The 19,876-nt window shown below is 45.7% G+C and overlaps 1 protein-coding gene across 1 annotated transcript in view; it reads left to right on the top strand.

The window, feature by feature from the left end:
* The window catches only part of RFX8 (regulatory factor X8), a 62,296-nt gene that overhangs the window by 17,830 nt on the left and 24,590 nt on the right, over positions 1 to 19,876 (top strand). The window contains 1 exon segment of the mRNA XM_007472259.1: positions 19,642 to 19,705. Coding sequence (XP_007472321.1) covers positions 19,642 to 19,705 — 64 coding nt within the window.

Below are 19,876 nucleotides of genomic sequence, written 5' to 3'. Positions count from 1 at the left end.
TCTCTAGGTCCATCCACGTCTCTACAAATGACCCAATTTCGTTCCTTTTTATGGCTGAGTACTATTCCGTTGTATATATGTACCACGTCTTATTTATCCGTTCGTCTGTCGATGGGCATTTAGGTTGCTTCCATGACCTGGCTATTGTAAATAGTGCTGCAGTGAACACTGGGGTGCACGTGTCTTTTACAATTATGGTTTCTCTGGATTTATGCCCAGTAGTGGGATTGCTGCGTCACATGGTAATTCTATTTTTAGTTTTTTACGGAACCTCCATGCTATTCTCCATAGTGACTATATCAATTTACATTCCCACCAACAGTGCAAGAGGATTCCCTTTTCTCCATACCCTCTCCAGCATTTGTTGTTTGTAGATTTTCTGATGATGCCCATTCTAACTGGTGTGAGGAGATACCTCATTGTAGTTTTGATTTGCATTTCTCTAATAATTAGTGATGTTGAGCACGTTTTCATGTGTTTTTTGGTCATCTGTATGTCTTCTTTGGAGAAACGTCTATTTAGGTCTTCCGCCCATTTTTGCATTGTGTTGTTTGTTTTTTTGATATTGAGCTCCATGAGCTGCTTGTAAATTTTGGAGATTAATCCTTTGTCAGTTGCCTCATTTGCAAATATTTTCTCCCATTCTGAGGGTTGTCTTTTCGTCTTGTTTATGTTTTCCTTTGCTGTGCAAAAGCTTTGAAGTTTCATTAGGTCCCATTTGTTTATTTTTGTTTTTATTTCCATTACTCTAGGAGGTGGGTCAAAAAGGATCTTGCTGTGATTTATGTCAAAGGGTGTTCTTCCTATGTTTTCCTCTAAGAGTTTTATAGTGTCCGGTCTTACATTTAGGTCTCTAATCCATTTTGACTTTCTTTTTGTGTATGGTGTTAGGGAGTGTTCTAATTTCATTCTTTTACATGTAGCTGTCCAGTTTTCCCAGCACCACTTATTGAAGAGACTGTCTTTTCTCCATTGTATATCCTTGCCTCCTTTGTCACAGATGAGTTGACCGTAGGTGCGTGGGTTTATCTCTGGGCTTTCTGTCCTGTTCCATTGATCTATATTTCTGTTTCTGTGCCAGTACCATATTGTCTTGATTACTGTAGCTTAAAAAGCATTAAGGTTTAAAGGTAAGTTTCTTACCGACACCATGTTTTAAGAAATACAACATGTATATTTTGAAGGCAGAATATAATAAATGTTAATACTGTTGTTAATCTATGAACTATGCTGGTGAAACTGTCTTCTATTTTATGATATGACATCTTTTACATTAGGACCTGTGTGACCTTTTAAAAATTAGGTCTGAAAATAAAAACTTCATCTCTCTGCTTTCCAGGTAATGAAAACTATATCTCTCATCCATTCATTTATCTGTTCATTCAACAAATATGTAAGTTCCTACACTAAGTCAGGCTCTGTTCTAGCCACTGCTGATGAATCAGTAAGCAAGATAAACAAGGCCTTCCCGCTGGTCAGCTTTATTTATTTTTTCAATCATTATTTTTTTTGCCCCAGCTTTTTTTTTTTTTTGTGGCCGTGCCACGTGGCATGCAAGATCTTAGTTCCCCGACGAGGGATCGAACCCATGCCCCCTGCAGTGGAAGTGTGGAGTCCTAACCACTGGACTGCCAGGGAATTCCCCCTCTGGTCAGTTTTAGTTGGGGAGAAAGACAGTCAAAAAGGAACGATAGTGAGATTGATCTGAAGACAGTAAAATGCAGTCATGGGAGGCCGCCCTGGGAAGATGCCTTTGGAGCAGAAATGTGAAAAAAGCAAGTGGCCAAGTGAAGATCTGGGGGACAAGCATTCCGGGAGGGGAAAGGGCAAGTGCAAAGGGCCTGGGGCAGGGATGAGTGCAAAAAAGAGCGAGGAAGTCTGAGGGTGGAGGTTGGCATGAACAGGAGAGTGGGCAGAGGGGGATCTGAAAACACAGGCAGGGCCCACAGATCTTGGGAAGGAGGCAGGATGTTATTCCGAGTGTGATGTGAGCCGCCGGGGAGACTCAGGCTGGGGAGTGAAGCAGGCTGATTGGCATGTCAAGTGGAGATCCTCTGGCAGCTGTGCTAATTCTGGGCTGTAGGAGGAGATGGAAGAGGAGGGGGAGGGGCCCGTGAGGAGACATAGCAGCAGCCCTGGCAGAAATACCCACTGAGACTTGTCACTGGAATTCCTTTCATTCTCTGAAAGAGGCAGCAGAATACCAAGCAACACTACACGTGGACAGGAGCAGAGACTCTAGGACAGACTCCCCAGCTCCACCTCTAGTAAGCTGTGTGATCTTAGGCAAGTCACTCAACCTCTCTGTGTCTCAGATTCCTCACCCATTAACAAGGATACTAATATCTACGTCACAGGGCTGTTGTGAAGATTAAATGAATTAATACAAGGAAAATGCTTAAAACAGTACCTGGCACATGGTAAACATTTAATAAGACTCTTCAGCATATTGCCCTTGGCTTTGATGTATTTATTTTAATATATCTGCATGATTTTTTCGTAGTGTTATGTGTATTATTTTTATTTTGGCTCTTGTGTTTTTCGATTCTATCATTCCCACTTGGTTCTGTTGTGTAACTTCTGTTTCCTTGCAGAGGTTTTCTATTTTTTTAATCTGTTTCAAAAGAATTCATAATTACTGGGAACACTATTATAATGACCGTGTGAAAATCTTTGTCACATAATTCCAACATCTGGTTCATCTCAGTGTTAGCGTCAGTAGATTGTCTTTTCTGATGCAAATTGTGATTTACCTAACTCTTAGTATTATGGGTGGTTTCCTTCCTCCCTCCCTCCCTTCCCTCCTTCCTTCCTTCCTTCCTTTCTTTTTTTATTGAGGTATAATTGATATACAACATAATATTAGCTTCAGATGTACAACATAATGATTAGATATTTGTGTATATTGCAAAATGCTCATCACATTAAGTCTGGTTATCATCTGTCACCACACAGAGTTACAGAATTTTTTCTGGTCATGGTAACTTTTAAGATCTACTCCGTTAGCAAATTTCAAATATATGACACAGTATTAGTAACTGTAATCATCATGCTGTTCATAACGTTCCCAGGACTTAACTTATCTTATACCTGGAAGTTTGTACCTTTTGTCTCCCTTCACCCCTTTTGCCCACCCTCCAGCACCACCAGCCCCTCCAGCCCTGGCAGCCACTGTATCTGTGAGCTTGGTTTTGGCTTTTCTTTTTCTTTTTAGATTCCACGTGTAAGTGAGACCACACAGTATTTGTCTTTTTCTGTTTGGCTTATTTCACTTAGCATACTGCCCTCAAGGTGCATCCATGTTGTCCCAAATGGCAAGATTTCATTCTTTTTTATGGCTGAATATTATTCCACCGTGTATATATACTGTAATCGCTTTATTCGTTCACCTGTCAGTGGACACTTAGGTCGTTTTCATATCTCGGCTGTGGTGTACATAATGCTGCAGTGATCATGGAGGCACATGTATCTTTGCAAGTTAGTGCTTTTGTTTTCTTCAGATAAATCCCCAGGAGTGGGATTGGTGGATCATATGGTGTTTTTACATTTCCGCCAGCAGTGCACAAGGGCTCCCTTTTCTCCACACCCTCTCCAGCACTTGTCCTCTCCTGTCTTCTTTTTCTTTTTTTTAACATCTTTATTGGAGTATAATTGCTTTACAATGGTGCATTAGTTTCTGCTTTATAACAGTGAATCAGTTATACATATACATATGTTCCCATATCTCTTCCCTCTTGCGTCTCCTGTCTTCTTGATGACAGCCATTCTAACAGGTGTGAGGTGATACCTCACTGTGAAGGAAATGATGTGCATTTCCCTGATGATTAGTGATGCTGAGCACCTTTTCATGTACTTGTTGGCCATCTGCATGTCTTCGTTGCAAAACCGTCTGTTCAGATTTTCTGCCCATTTTTAATTGGATTGTTTGGTGTTTGCTATTGAGTTGTATGAGCTCTTTCTATTTTGGATATTAACCCCTTATCAGAGATATGATTTGCAAATATTTTCTCCAGTTCCATAGGTTGACTTTTCACTTTGTTGATGGTTTCCTTTACTGTGCACAAGGTTTTTAGTTTGATGTAATCCCACTTTTTTGTTTTTGCTTTTGTTGCTTTTACTTTTGGGGTCAGATTTCAAAAAAATCATCACCAGGATCTATGTCAAGGAGCTTTTACCACCTGTGTTTGCTTCTAGAAGTTCTTCTAGGCTCAGGTCTTACCTTCAGCTCTTTAATTCATTTTGAGTTAATTCTGTGTATGGTGTAAGAGAGTGGTCTAATTCATTCTCTTGCATGTGTCTGTTCAGTCTTCCCGGTGCCATTTATTGAAGAGACTGTCCTTTCCCCATCGTATATTCTTAGCTCCTTTGTCGTAAGTTAATTGACCATATATGTGTGGGTTTATTTCTGGGCTCTCTTATTCTGTTCCACTGACCTTTGTACTTTAGGGGTGATTTTCTGTCGTATCCTGGGCATTCGGGCTATATGTTAGGAGACTTGACCCTGTTTAAATCTTTTCCTTCAGCAGGCGGGCCCCTGACTTAGGCTTTAGCACATAGGATCTGGCCTACTTTTGTGGGCTGTACTTCCAGTGACAGTTGAGTTTTCTGATCATGCTGTTCTGATCTGTTTCACTCTTCTGGCACTGCTGGGGCTTGTGATCAGTTACCTACTGGGCCACCTGCAGGGGCTGAACCCACCTCCATGGGCCACCTTCTCTGGGGAGCTGGGAGAGCCAGAGTGCTGGGCCTTCATCCCCTTATGCCACCTGGTGTAGGGCAGGGAGACACCAGTCTCTGCTGGTATTACCCCTGTGGGTAGACGGCCTGCCCTGCTGAGCTCCAAGTGTGGACTGGGAGTTGAACTGGCGAGGGGCTTCAATACTGTCCCTACATCAGTGTCCCAGGGGTGGTAGGGGGTGGTCAGCCCACCAGCACTTTAGAGCTGCCGCTGTGGGCATTTGGGGTGGTCAGCTCCTGCTGTCTCTGTCAGGCTTCCCTCTCCTGGTGCTCTTGGGATTCAGGTCTGTGCCTGTTGACAGTTCTGGGTTCCGGGTCCCTCCTGTGTGCAGTCCAGATACACGTGGGCGATCAAAACAAAACAGCGAACTCATCACATGGTTGCTTCTCCAGTCCTGTACTCCCAGGCAGTCCGCCATCTTCTTTCCAGCTTTCAGAGCCCTTTTCTCACGGGCGATTGAATCATCTCCAGGGTACTGGTTTGGATTCGAGGGCAGGAGCCAGGAAAAGTGAATCTACAGCCTGTTCCCTGGACGTGATTCCAGCTACTCCAGAAACTTTTTGAAAAAAGACCATATATACTTTATAAATCAATGTTAATGGTGAATGAAATGCTTACTTATATATTTGTTCCTCATCAATTAAAATATGATGATGGGGGACTTGCCTGGCGGTCCAGTGGTTAAGACTCCTTGCTGCCAATGCACGGGGCGAGGGTTCAATCCCGGGTCGGGGAATTAAGATCCCACATGCCGAGCAGCCAAAAAAAATTAATTAAACAAAAAAAAGTATGAAGTAGAAATCTGTAGTCCAGAGATCTGCTTTAAGAATGAGACACTGGTTCACTGCAGCTCTATTTACAATAGCCAGGACATGGAAGCAGCCTAAGTGTCCATCGACAGGTGAATGGATAAAGAAGACGTGGCACATATATACAGTGGAATACTACTCAGCCATAAAAAGAAACGGAATTGAGTTATTTGTAGTGAGGTGGATGGACCTAGAGTCTGTCATACAGAGTGAAGTAAGTCAGAAAGAGAAAAACAAATACCGTATGCTAACACATATATGTGGAATCTGAAAAATAAAAAAGGTTCTGAAGAACCTTGGGGCAGGACAGGAATAAAGACGCAGACATAGAGAATGGACTTGAGGATAAGGGGAGAGGGAAGGGTAAGCTGGGACGAAGTGAGAGAGTGATATGGACATATATACACTACCAAACGTAAAACAGCTAGTGGGAAGCAGCCGCATAGCACAGGGAGATCAGCTCGGTGCTCTGTGACCACCTAGAGGGGTGGGATAGGGAGGGTGGGAGATAGGGTGGGATAGGGAGATACAAGAGGGAAGAGATATGGGGATATATGTATATATATATATATATATATAGCTGATTCACTTTGTTATAAAGCAGAAACTAACACACCACTGTAAAGCAATTATACTCCAATAAAGATGTTAAAAAAAAAAAAGAATGAGACACTGTAACACAACACTGTAAATCAACTATACTCCAATGAAACTTTTTTTAAAAAAGATGATGGAGCCTTTGGATTGGGACAGAATGGTGTAGACACATTTCTTTCTGCTTCTCCCTGCTCCTGCTCAGCACAACTGTAAACCCTGGAAATAATGCAAGAAGCAACCAGAGGAAAACTCTGAAAGGTGGTAAGAAGAAAGTGAGCAGGTTGGGAACCCCAGGACTACACACAGCACAGAGGCGGGGTATCCCGCAACCTCCGACCCTAGACCCAGTGTTTCCCACCGCCCCCCCACAACCGAGTAAGAAAAAGCATCCCAGACAGACTCATTCTTCTAAGAATACCAGGCAAGGGGAAGCGCTAGGGAGATTCCCACCAAATACAAACAGCCAGAGGAAACACTCCTTCCTCGCTGCGTCTGAGACGTCCCTATTCCACCAGGAGATACTGGGAATGCGAGCCCACCTGTCAGGGGAGGCCCAGCTACAGCAAGCAGCCTGGTCCAGGAAGCCTCTTTGTCCCCCAGCCCACCCAAGAAGCCGCCAAGGAGTCCAGCTGACGGAATCCCTCCGCTACAGAGGGAAATCCCTGCCCTGCCTGAGAAAAGCTCTCCAGCCCCTCAGGCCACACCAACAGGGAGCTCTCAGCCCAGGCTAAGATTGACTACAGAGGTGCAGTGAGGATACACAGATCAGATGGGAAAGAGAGGCACTGTCTGGAGGGATCCACGTGCAGCCTTTCTCCTGCTCTCGCCCTCCCCCGAGGGCTCACACAGAGCACAGCCCTCTGTGCAGGAAAGACACAGCAACACGCGTGTGATGTTTCAGCTCAGGGAAGCCCGCTGGAGACTGTACACTCAAAGGCTTTCCTAAGGGCTGGTCCCATAAGCACCTTCTACCTAGCGTGTGCCAAAACCAAGGAAGTTTACTCAGCCTCAACTACACTGTGTGCAGAAACAGTCCAGGCACAGTGAACCCCTCTTACTTGTGGCTTGTTGACTGGAAACACTCTGTGAGCCCAGTTCTCAGACGCCAGCCGAGGGCCAGTCTGGCAAGCAGGCCTCTCTGAGGACAGCAGTCTCAGGCCTGCCGTGTTCTGTCTTCTCTGCACAAGTACGTGACCTTGTGAATAAGCTAAGAAAACACCAAACTGTGCTTTTTTTGCGGTACGCGGGCCTCTCACCGCTGTGGCCTCTCCCGTTGCGGAGCACAGGCTCCGGACGCGCACGGGCCCAGCCGCTCCGCGGCACGTGGGATCTTCCCGGACCGGGGCACGAACCCGCGTCCCCTGCATCGGCAGGCAGACTCTCAACCACTGCGCCACCAGGGAAGCCCTGTGCTCTTTATTTTTATTGAAGTCTAGTTGATTTACAGTGTTGTGTTAATTTCTGCTGTACAGCGGAGTGATTCAGTTATACATACATATATATATATGTTCTTTTTATATATATATTCTTTTCCATCGTGGTCTGTCACAGGATATTGAAGAGTCCCCTGTGCTATGCTGTAGGACCTTGTGGTTTGTCCATCCTATGTATACTAGTTTGCATCTGCTAAGCCCAAACTCTCAGTCCATCCCTCCCCCACCCCACCCACCTTGGCAACCACAAGTCTGTTCTCTACGTCTGTGAGTCTGTATCTGTTTCATAGATAAGTTCATTTGTGTTATATTTTAGATTCCACATATAAGTAATATCATATGGTATTTGTCTTTCTCTCTCTGATTTACTTCATTTAATATGATAATCTCTAGGTCCATTCATGTAGCTGCAAATGGCATTATTTCGTTCTTTTTTATGGCTGAGTAGTATTCCATTATGCATATATACCACATCTTCTTTATCCATTCATCTGTCGGTGGACATTTAGGTTGTTTCCCTGTCTTGGCTATCGTGAACAGTGCTGCTATAAACATAGGGATGCACGTATCTTTTTGAATTAGAGTTTCGTCTAGATATATGCCCAAGAGTGGGATTGCTGGATCAGATGGCAACTCTATTTTTAGCTTTTTGAGGAATCTCCATAGTATTTTCCATAGGGGCTGCACTAACTTACATTCCCACCAACAGTGTGGGAGGGGTCCCTTTTCTCCACACCCTCTCCAGCATTTGTTATTTGTAGACTTTTTGATGCTGGTCGTTCTGACCGGTGTAAGGTGATTCCTCATTGCAGTTTTGATTTGCATTCCTCTGGTAGTTAGCAGTTTGAAGCATCTTTTCATGGGCCTGTTGGCCGTGTGTATGTCTTCCTTGGAGAAATGTCTGTTTAGTTCTTCACCCATTTTTCGATTGGGTTGTTTGTTTTGTTGTTGTTGAGTTGTATGAGTTGTTTGTATATTTTGGAGATTAAGCCCTTGTTGGTCGCATCATTTGCAAATATTTTCTCCCATTCCATAGGTCATCTTTTTCATTGTTTACGGTTTCCTTTGCTGCAAATTGCACTCTTTAAAAGGGTGAATTGCATGATGTGTGAATTATCTCTCAATGAAGTTGTTCTTAAAACAAAATCCCAGCAAGGTTTTTTTGTAGACATAGACGGCTTGTTCTAAAAGTTATATGGAAAGGCAAGGCCCTAAAATAGCTCAAACAACCTTGACAAAGAAGAATCAGGTGGGAGAAAACATTACCTGATATTAAGGCTCACTATGCAGCTATAGTAATCAAGACAGTGTGGTTTGGTGGAGGCATAGACACAGAACAGGGACAGAGTAGAGAACCAGAAATAGACCCGCTCAAATATGCTCACATGATTTTTCACGAAGGTGCAAGAGTAATTCAGTGGAAGAAAAGTAGCTTTTCAACAAACTGTGCAGGAACAACTAGACGTCGACGTGCAAAAAGTGAACTTCACAACTGATACAAAAATTAACTCAGGATGGATCATACACTTACATTTAAAACATAAAAATATTGGGCTTCCCTGGTGGCGCAGTGGTTGAGAGTCCGCCTGCCGATGCAGGGGACGCGGGTTCGTGCCCCGGTCCGGGAAGATCCCACGTGCCGCGGAGCGGCTGGGCCCGTGAGCCATGGCTGCTGAGCCTGCGCGTCCAGAGCCTGTGCTCCGCAACGGGAGAGCCCACAGTAGTGAGAGGCCCGCGTACCGCAAAAAAAAATAAAAATAAAACATAAACATATTAAATTTAAAAAAATAGGAGAAAATCTTTGGGGTGTACCCTAGGGTTAGGCAAAAAGTTATGAGGCTTGACACCAAAACCATGATCCATAAAAGGAAAAACTAATGAGTTGGACCTCATCAGAATGAAAACTTTTGTTCTGAGTGACCTTGTGAAGAGGAGGGAAAGATAAGTTCCACCCTGGAAGAACATATCTACAAGCCACACATCCGACCAAAGACTAGTACCTGGACTATATAAAGAGCTTTCAAAACTAAACAGTAAAAAAAAAAAAAAAAAAAGTCCAATTAGAAAATGGGCAAAAGACTTGCCCATACCTCTCCCTGAAGACGATCTACAGATGGCCGATAAGCACATGAAAGGCTGTTGAGCATCGTTCATCATCATGGAAATGCAAATTAACACCACAATGAACACACACCTATCAGGTTGATTAAAATAAAAAATAATGACAACACGAAATGATGGTGATGATGCAGAGAGACGTCATACATTGCTGATGGGAATGCAAAATGGTCCAACCACTCTGGAAAATAGTTTGGCAGACTCTTCTAAAACTGAACATACAATTGCCATTCAAACCAGCAAGTTCACTCTTGGACATTGATCCCAGAGAAAGGAAAACTTCTGTCCGCACAAAAACCTGTACACAGATGTTCATAGCAGCTTTCTTCATAATAAGCAAAATCTGGAATCAGCCCTGATGTCCTTCACTGGGGAACTTTAAACAAAGGATGGTACGGCCACGCCATGGAATACTGTGCAGCAGCGAAGGGAGCAAACTATTGATACAACCGCTTGGATGAAAATCCCCAGGGAATTACACTGAGTGAAAAAACTCTCTCAAAAGGTTCCATACTGTATGATTCCATTTATAAAACATTTTGAAATGACAACTTTTTTTTTATTGAATTATAGTTGATTTACAGTGTTAGTTTCAGGTGTAGAGCAAAGTGATGCAGTTGCACACGTATGTATATATGTATCATATTCTTTCCCATTGTGGTTTATCACCAGATACCGAATACAGTCCCCTGTGATCTACAGTAGGACCTTGTTGTTTATCCATCCTGTATGTACTAGTTTGCGTCTGCTTAAGCCCAAACTCCCAATCCAGGCCTCCCTTGCCCCCTTCCCCCTGGGCAACCACAAGTCTGTTCTCTATGTCTGTGAGTCTGTTTCTGTTTCTTAGATAGGTTCATTTGTGTCATAAGTGATATATGGTATTTGTGAAATGACCACGTTTTTGAAATGAAGGACAGTTTCCTGGTTACCAGGAGTTAGGGAGCTGGGGGTGAGGGAGCAAGAGATGGGTGCAGTTACAGAGGGGCAGCCCCCGGGACCCTCGTGATGACACGGATGTTCTGTGTCTCGTCTGTGGTATTGAATGCACGAATCTCCATAGGTGATAACGTTGTGTTGAACATACGCAAAAAGGAGTTTAAGTGAAACTTGGGAAATTCGAATAAGATCGGTGAATCTGTATCAGTGTCAAAAGCCAGGCTGTGCCATTGTACTGTAGATGGGCAGAACGTTGCCATCGGGGGAGATGGGGCAGAGGGTAAAAGGGAGCTCTCCGAATCATTTCTCACCGCTGCGACCTCGATGACAAATAATGCGTCAAGCCTGACCCTGCAGTCCAGGAAGACACGGGATGGCGGGTCCCCTGAAGTGGCTGGTCCCCTGTCTTCTGCTCGCGCCCAGTCCCCCTTCCCGCAGAGTCGGGCTCGTTCCTGTGTCCCAGAGTGCCCTCCTCACTCTGGCCTGTGCACGGGTGGGACAGGCAGCACAGCTGTTCCCGTGGCACCCTAACCAGGGCCCGCCCTGCTGCACACCTGGGAGCAGGCAGCCCCACAGGCAGGTAGCTGTGTCCGCCCAGGGCACACGCTCAGGGCCGGCTTCTGAGAGCACGAGCTCGCCAGTGTTTAGATCCCAGATGAGCATTTCCCTTGTTCCCCAGAGTGATGGCCCCAGTGAGGCAGGCATTTCTCCACGGGCGCAGCCCCTGAAGTCTGATTTACTTTCCAGGTAATGTTTGCCTGAGGGAGGAGTAGGCATCTGAATTTTTCAAGGGCATCTTGTCTGCTCTTTGTTTTTTCTCTCGACCACGTGTTAAGGAAAGAAATGGAGCCACCGATGAGGGCATCAGCCTAGAGATTTGGCCAGGAGCCAGGGCTGGTGGCTTTAAGGGACTCTGGGGTCTGTTTTCTCATCACCGCCACCACCAGGTGCCGCAAAAAAGCATGTAATCTAATTAAAATCAGTTTACTCTTGAGGTAAGCCCCTGTCTCCCCCACGTTGCCCCTCCGAGCCCCATCAGTGGAGAAATTCTGATGCTCAGCTCTCTGCTACCATCCACCCCTCCTCCTCCCCCTCCCCCATGCCAGCAGAAGCAGCAGGAGGACACGATCCCCAGCCAGGGACCCCCTTTGTTGGACACCTGACAGGTGGCCCAGGAGCAAGCAGACCGGGAGTCCTGGTGTCAACAGCATTTGTTTTCCCTGGGGGGGGCGGGGGAGGCAGGTTGTGGTGGATTCCACTGAAAACTGCTGAGGCAGCGCCTGCCCTGAACCCAGGAGAGACCAAGGCTTGATTTTCAAAACCAATGAGAAGCTTGAGGCTATTTTTTTTGTTGTTGAGGAAAATGACTATAAATATGCAGTGTGGGGCTTCCCTGGTGGCGCAGTAGTTAAGAATCCGCCTGCCAATGCAGGGGACACGGGTTCGAGCCCTGGTCCGGGAAGATCCCACATGCTGCAGAGCAACTAAGCCCGTGCGCCACAACTACTGAGCCTGCGCTCTAGAGCCTGCGAGCCACAACTACTGAAGTCCGTGCGCCTAGAGCCCGTGCTCTGCAACAAAGAGAAGCCACCGCAATGAGAAGCCCGCGCACCGCAACGAAGAGTAGCCCCCGCTCGACGCAGCTAGAGAAAGCCCATGTGCAGCAATGAAGACCCAGTGCAGCCAAAAATAAATAAATTCAAAAATATATATATGCAGTGTGTGCCAGATGAAAAGGACCCCTTCCCAAAATCCAGGACGTTTCCCACCCTGCTCCAGGGTAACATAATTTTACAGGAAACAGGCCTCCCCAGATCCCAGTCTTGTTTAGCAGGCATCCAGGCTGAGTCCTAGACCTGAGTCTAAGTGCTGACCTAGAACCTACTAGAGAATTGAGGCCAAAGTATAAAATGCTCTATTATCATCAGGGGAGGGGGAGGGGAATGGAGAGAGAGTGTGTGTTTGTGTGTGTGTGTTGTCACATCTAGAGAAACAGCTCTGCTTAACTCACGTTTATTCTCTATCTCTTAGGCCAAATCCCTGGCTCATATGTTACAAGGAAAACTTTGACAGATGACTCCCCATTCTATCTCACGTGACTTCTGACATCAATGGGACAGAGGCTCACGTTTCTCTCAGGATATATGGAAACTAACCGTTGCCCTCATTCCTTCCCCAGCACACCACACACACACACACACACACTCTCTCTCTCTCTCTCTCTCTCTCTCTCTCTCTCCCTCTGTCTCTCTCTCTCTGTCTCTCTCAGCTTTTCTAACGTAGCGTATTAAAGGCCTGTAGAAACTTCTAAAATTGGGCTTTCCCCAGTCTGCGCCTTTGTTCTTCTGCCAGCTTATGAGCCCAGGGGGCTGCCTGGCAGCCCTGCACCCACAGAACCCAGGGCTGTGGGTCCACAGCTGGCTAATTGTGCTCACAAAGCAGAAAGGCTCAGGTTCATCTTTCAGACTCACCAGCCCAGGAGGGTGAGTTGACAGGGAGCCGTCAGCCGGGCGATTGTGGACACCGAGGACCCAAGGATGTCAGAACGTCAGCAGTTACCTCGGAGCTTTTCTTTCTGTCCGTGCTGCCCTGGTACCTGCAGGAGCTGAACCCTCCCGGGGCCAGGGCTCTATCGAGCCCCGTGCGGCCTCCCTCTCAGGTATAGTCAGGGGTCCAAGTTGCAACCTGCATTTGGGCCTTGTCCACCCTATGCTTTGCAAGGCTGGTTAGAACTTGTTAAAGTTAAAAAAAAAGTAGGTGTTACCTGATTGTTGTCTAGCAGCTCAGAAAACATAGGTGTAGGGGATCCTGCCCTAGACTGCACCTCTGCTCGGGGAAGGTTTTTTTAAAAAAAAAAATTTTATTTATTTATTTTTCGCTGTGTTGGGTCTCCGTTTCTGTGCGAGGGCTTTCTCTAGTTGCAGCAAGCGGGGGCCACCCTTCATCGCGGTGCGCGGGCCTCTCACTATTGCGGCCTCTCATTGCGGAGCACAGGCTTCAGACTCGCGGGCTCAGTAGTTGTGGCTTATGGGCCTAGTTGCTCCGCAGCACATGGGATCTTCCTGGACCAGGGCTACGAACCTCTGTCCCCTGCGTTGGCAGGCGAATTCTTAACCACTGCGCCACCAGGGAATCCCTCAGGGAAGGTTTTAAAAGCCGGTAATGCTCTGAAGCTCCCAAACTATCTCACCTGTTCAGAGCGTCCCTCACGTGCTCATCTCCAGCTGAGATGCCGAGACAAGGCAACGTGCTATCTGCTGAGGAAGCCTGGCATCCAGTTGCTGAGTTTTGTCTCCGGAAGGTGAATGTGAACAAGTTAGACTTTCAAACACTTTTAAAGGTGTCCCGCCAGGTCATGATTTTGCCATTATTGCTCATAAAATCTAAGGGGAATAGAGTTAAGCAGTGTAAAAGCAACAGCCCCCAACGCAGAAAATGACAAATCCACGGCACTCACCTAACCCGGTTTAAAAAGAAGGTTGTTCTTCCTAAATGGGAAAAGAATGAAAACGAATAAATATATGTATACGTATAACTGAGTCACTTTGCTGTACACCTGAAACTAACACATTGTACATCAACTGTGCTCCAATATAAAATACAATAAAATTTAAAGAAAGAAGCTTGATCTTTTCCACTTTAAGTTTCAAAACTCTCGTGTCTTCCTTTGCCCTCCTTGTGTACGTTATTTGTTATCATACACGCATGTGTCTTACAAGACGGAATAGTGGAAGGGGTAATAGAGGTGAAGATGTGAGGTTAGAGCTGGGTTTCTGGCTCTGAATTGTTTCTCGTTTCCCATACGTAAAATGGGAATAATAGTGAATTATTATCCACCACCTAACGGACTGTTGTGAGGACTAAGGTGATGCATGTAAGGCGCTTAGCAATGGGTAAATGCTCAGTATATTTCAGTGATTAGCATCGTTAGTATAATCAAAATTATATTAAATAAAGCTTTTGCAATCATAACACCCATCCTGATATGAATACAAATATTGACTGTTTAACTTTAGATGTAAAAATATCAAGTTTGAGGGTATCTTCTCCTAATCAAAACCAAAATAACTAATTCGTGTGCTCTGAGTAAAAATTGAAATTAGCTCCTTCATTGATCAGGAGATGAAGCACCTTCCCTCCGAAATCTGACGCTGAACAAGTATGGGACATGAGTTCAGTTTTATTTCATTATTATCCTCTTACCTTTGTAACTGCTTCACGTTGTTTCACTGCTATTGGAATGATTTGCAAGGGCAAATGACGATGCCCAAATGATGTAAATGAAGGTCTGGATTAATGACAACTGATGTCAAAACCTGAGAATGTGGATGCAAATTGCAGTTAGAACTAAAAGAAAGTTAAATGCCAGAAGACATATTAAGACAAAGGATTAATCTCCAAAATTTATAAGCAGCTCATGCAGCTCAATAACAAAAAAAACAAACAACCCAATCCAAAAATGGGCAGAAGACCTAAACAGACATTTCTCCAAAGAAGATATACAGATTGCCAACAAACACATGAAAGAATGCTCAACTTCATTAATCATTAGAGAAATGCAACTCAAAACTACAATGAGATATCACCTCACACCAGTCAGAATGGCCATCATCAAAAAATCTAGAAACAATAAATGCTGGAGAGGGTGTGGAGAAAAGGGAACACTCTTGCACATTTGCAAATGAATCAACTGACAAAGGATTAATCTCTAAAATTTACAGGCAGCTCATGCAGCTCAATAACAAAAAAATAAACAACCCAATCCAAAAATGGGCAGAAGACCTAAATAGACATTTCTCCAAAGAAGATATACAGACTGCCAACAAACACATGAAAGAATGCTCAACATCATTAATCATTAGAGAAATGCAAATCAAAACTACAATGAGATATCACCTCACACCAGTCAGAATGGCCATCATCAAAAAATCTAGAAACAATAAATGCTGGAGAGGGTGTGGAGAAAAGGGAACACTCTTGCACTGCTGGTGGGAATGTGAATTGATACAGCCACTGTGGAGAACAGTATGGAGGTTCCTTAAAAACTACAAAAAGCTAACACGACATTTGAAAGATTTTCCCGGGGAAAAAAAGGATGAGTCGTGTGGCGTACAATCACGTCTCAGCCCTCTTTACACTGGACCCTTCTTAGCCAAATTGAAGGTAAAAACTAATTAAAGTAAAATGTGGTTTTTATGTGTCTACGCCTTTAAAGCCTCTCAAGAAAAAAAAAAGGTGGGAGTGAATTCCCTGGTGGTCCAGTGGTTAGGAACTGGGCAATTCACTGCCAGGGCCGGGGGTTCGATCCCTGGTTGGGGAACTAAGATTCCCACAAGCTGTGCGGCCAAAAAAATAATTTAAAAAATTTAAAAACTAAAGCATCTCAGGCCTCAGAGGATGATGGAAGAGGACCTCCTTTTGAGCTGGAAGCACTTTCTTCCCAGCAAGGTCAGCTCTGATGTTCGGTATGGTTTTCTTAGAGCCCTGTTTTCACAATGACTGGGCTTTTGACCACAACCTAATAAATGTCCCAAAGGACTGAATCGGAACCACACACGGGAAATGACACAAGGACAGTGACCGCCCCCCCCCCCACCCCGAACACGAGGGCATCCTGGCTGGACCCTGAGAGCTAAAACTGTCCCCTCCAGTCCTGCTTCAGTCACTCACCCTGAGCGCCCCTGCTCTCGGGTGGGAGACCCCTCGGTGGGGCGCCTGGCTGCCACAGTCCCCACTTCTAGCCTAGCCCAGCCTGACCTGCAAGATCAGAGCACAGTCAACGCCTGCAGTCTTCACTCGGCCAGGTGCTCTGGGCGCCGACGCCCTTGACCTGGACCTCCACAGACCTTCTCTTGTAGTAGGGCTGGTCTCCGGCAGCTGTTCTCTGCTCAGCTGCTTTGTAGCCTGGCTCTAATAGTGCCACCCTCTATCTCATGCAGATTTTCATGCCTCTTGGCTTGCATGGGACCTCTGAAACTAGGGAGTTTTTTAACTTTTTTTTTTTTTTTTTTGCGGTATGCAGGCCTCTCACTGTTGTGGCCTCTCCCCTTGCGGAGCACAGGCTCCGGACACGCAGGCTCAGCGACCATGGCTCACGGGCCCAGCCGCTCTGCGGCGTGTGGGATCTTCCCAGACCGGGGCACGAACCCATGTCCCCTGCATCGGCAGGCCGACTCTCAACCACTGCGCCACCAGGGAAGCCCTAGGTAGTTTTTTAAATAGATAATTAAGATCTTACTGAACCTACATGTTGACCCATGTGATGAGCCATTTATTGAATGAGGACCTTCCAGAGGTTCAAAGGACCTTCCGTTCCTTTGAACAAGAGAGCTATCATCGTCTGGCTACGTGGAGATGAGGACTTTCTAACAGATGGCCGAATCTCTCCGTGAGGTTGACAAATTTCTGTTTCCCATTATTGTTGTCTCAGTGCATAAAATCCCCCAATTAAGTGCTACAAAACTTGCATATCTCCCCAGTGAGGATAGCAGCACTGCGTCCCCTTGTCGGCCTTTCATTCTTGTCCCCTTTCATTCTTCCTTGTAACACTACCCTCCTTTCAATGGCTGTTGAGTTAAACTCATACTCTACATTGAACCGATGGCAGAAACTTGGGAGTTTCACTTACAAATCCAAAATTACTGAGTATCACTCTCAGTGGCTTAGCCTCCAAAGCTACCTGAGTCAGGGTTGGGGGAGGGCTGAGCCATAAGGTGGAGGGTTTCCCTTGTCCTTCCTTTAAGTCAGAAACCAGACCTTCTAGCTTCCAGATTCCTGAGTATCCAAAGGAATGTCCCAGGAAGATGGCTGTTACCATCCAAAGACTTTAGTAAGCGCTCTCCAAGTACAGGGCTGTGATAAGTACCAACCAAAGCACACTAACCAATCACAAGGGAAGCTCCCCTGAGCTGATCAAGCTGCCAGTTTATAGGCCTATAAACTGTGGAACTAAGCAGAGGCTGGGCCCCCTGGCGTAGATTCCCCTGACAGCCTGTACTTTAGCTGTCGTAACAGTGACTTTGCAATTATTCGTGTTAACAGCTTTTCTCCTCTACGGGCTGTCACCTCTCAGAGGGCAGACCTTGTCCATCACGACCACAGCTGTATCCCCCAGGGCCTAGCGTGATGCCCGCATATAGTAGGTGCGCAGTAAATAATGGACGCATGAATGAGAAATGGATGGACGGAGCGGAATACATTCACGGTCTTGCATTCATTTTCCAAAGAAGACAGACATATTAGGAGCAGCAGGAGAACAGACGTGGATCATAGAGAAACTGCTCTCCCTCCAGTTCAGCTGAGGGAAGCCTCACAAGTGATTCTTAAACATCTCTTAAAGGCTGATGAGCCTATTTTCCTACTTGGATTCCTTTTCTATTAGCCCTTTATTCAATGAGCTTTTGTTTCTGACATCTTGTCTTCCTTCATTCTAGGTTTTATGCTTTCAGGCGGTGATTGCTGCCTGTTGTTTTCGTCGCTGTAATGTCTCAGAATCTTTGTGGCCGTGGGCTGTTCATAGATTTTACCTGGAGAAACTCCGTCGCTGTCCACACCTACCCAAGATGTCACTGAGACGTGACAGATGTAACTCCTGAGACATTTCAGGTTCTCCGTCAATCCATCATCCTGGAGCTCCTCCAGGCTGAACAGATTCCATGTCCTGAAACCCTTTTGCCAATGAGCAGCCCACAGTACACTTCCTGTTGTGATAACAACTCTTACTGAACAGTGAAGAGAGTGGCTTTCTAGTGGGCATGTAGCCAGACCCTGAATCTATCTGCCCTGTTTTGAAATAGAATATCATGCAGAAACATTGATCACATGGGTATCAAGTGTTCTGTCCAGATTTCCATGGAGAATGGGCTGACCCAAACCTTCAGAAGAGAGGTCCCAGGGCTGTAGAGAGGCTGGGAGGGGATGTAGGATCTTCCTGTGTGAGATGAAGGCCATTTTCCGCCACTCCCCTCCGACTCCCACCCCGCCCCAGGCCATCCCTGCCTTGAAGACCACGGTCTTGTTTCCAGAAGCAGAACATTCGCCTGCTACCTTCCTCTTTGCATATTTACGTAGAATTCAAACAGTCAGGCGTGAGGACATGTGTGGGAGTGGAAGGCGCAGCCACAGCTCTGGGCAGGGCGCGGAGAAGCCACCACCTCCGGCATCTGGAGGATGCACATTTCCTGTGCAAAGTGGGGGGCCCTGGGCTCCCAGTTTCTCGATGCCCACAATTAAAGGGGAAATGCCCCACACCACATGGATAGAACTGAATCTGTTCTCTGCGACATATAAATAAACGTCTCCAGTACGATATGTGAACCCAAGAGGCGTGGTGACATGGAACTTATATCTTATTATTCATTCTCAGTTTCCTTGTTCTGTGAAGCTGCCCTGCTTCATCCATCAACTCAGAGGATGTTATCGTTTCTGAGTAGATCATTTTCAAAGCCTCAAATCAGAAAATAGAAGACTTCATTTCCATGATAATTTTTCTTTTCTCACTGGAGGAAGTCCTACCCATGATGACATCATATTCTTGCTTCTGAGGGGAATAAACCTATAAAAAATAAATACGTGGTTGTCCCAGTTACAGAAATGGATTAAAAAAAAAAAAACTAAGCAGGTGATAATCAGCAGTTGTGGAAAGAAACTTGGAGGAGGGTTTTGAAATCAAAGTTACCCCCCAACAAATAACCTCACTGCAAAAGAAACTTTATGCGGGCTTCACTGGTGGCGCAGTGGTTGAGAGTCCGCCTGCCGATGTGGGGGACGCGGGTTCGTGCCCCGGTCCGGGAGGATCCCGCGTGCCGCGGAGCGGCTGGGCCCGTGAGCCATGGCCACTGAGCCTGTGCGTCCTGAGCCTGTGCTCCGCAACGGGAGAGGCCACAACAGTGAGAGGCCCGCGGACCGCCAAAAAAAAAAAAAAAAAAAAAAAGAGAAAAGAAACTTTATGCTTATGCTCAGAAACGGGTGTTTAACTGAAATTATTTCTTTGTTATCTGTTATGTCACAGTGGAGATGTCGTTGCCTTTGAAAAATCTACGAATTATAACAGCATTCTCCAAGAAGGAGGAGCAGTGAGTGTTGAATAAAACAGATTTGTATGATAGACCCTGGAATATTCAGAAATTGCTGAATTAGATGCAGCTGTTTTCCTGTGTGTAACATTCTTATTATGGGCAGCCCTCAACCACTCACCCCTCCAGCCAGGACTGTTGCGTGTCCACTGTGTACACACAACGTGTAGG

This window comes from Lipotes vexillifer, unplaced genomic scaffold (genome assembly GCF_000442215.2).
Source record: "Lipotes vexillifer unplaced genomic scaffold, Lipotes_vexillifer_v1.1 scaffold177, whole genome shotgun sequence".
In the NCBI taxonomy this organism is placed as follows: Eukaryota; Metazoa; Chordata; class Mammalia; order Artiodactyla; family Lipotidae; genus Lipotes; species Lipotes vexillifer.
Note: the sequence above shows the minus strand (reverse complement) of the source record. Positions and strands in the feature narration are given on the sequence as shown.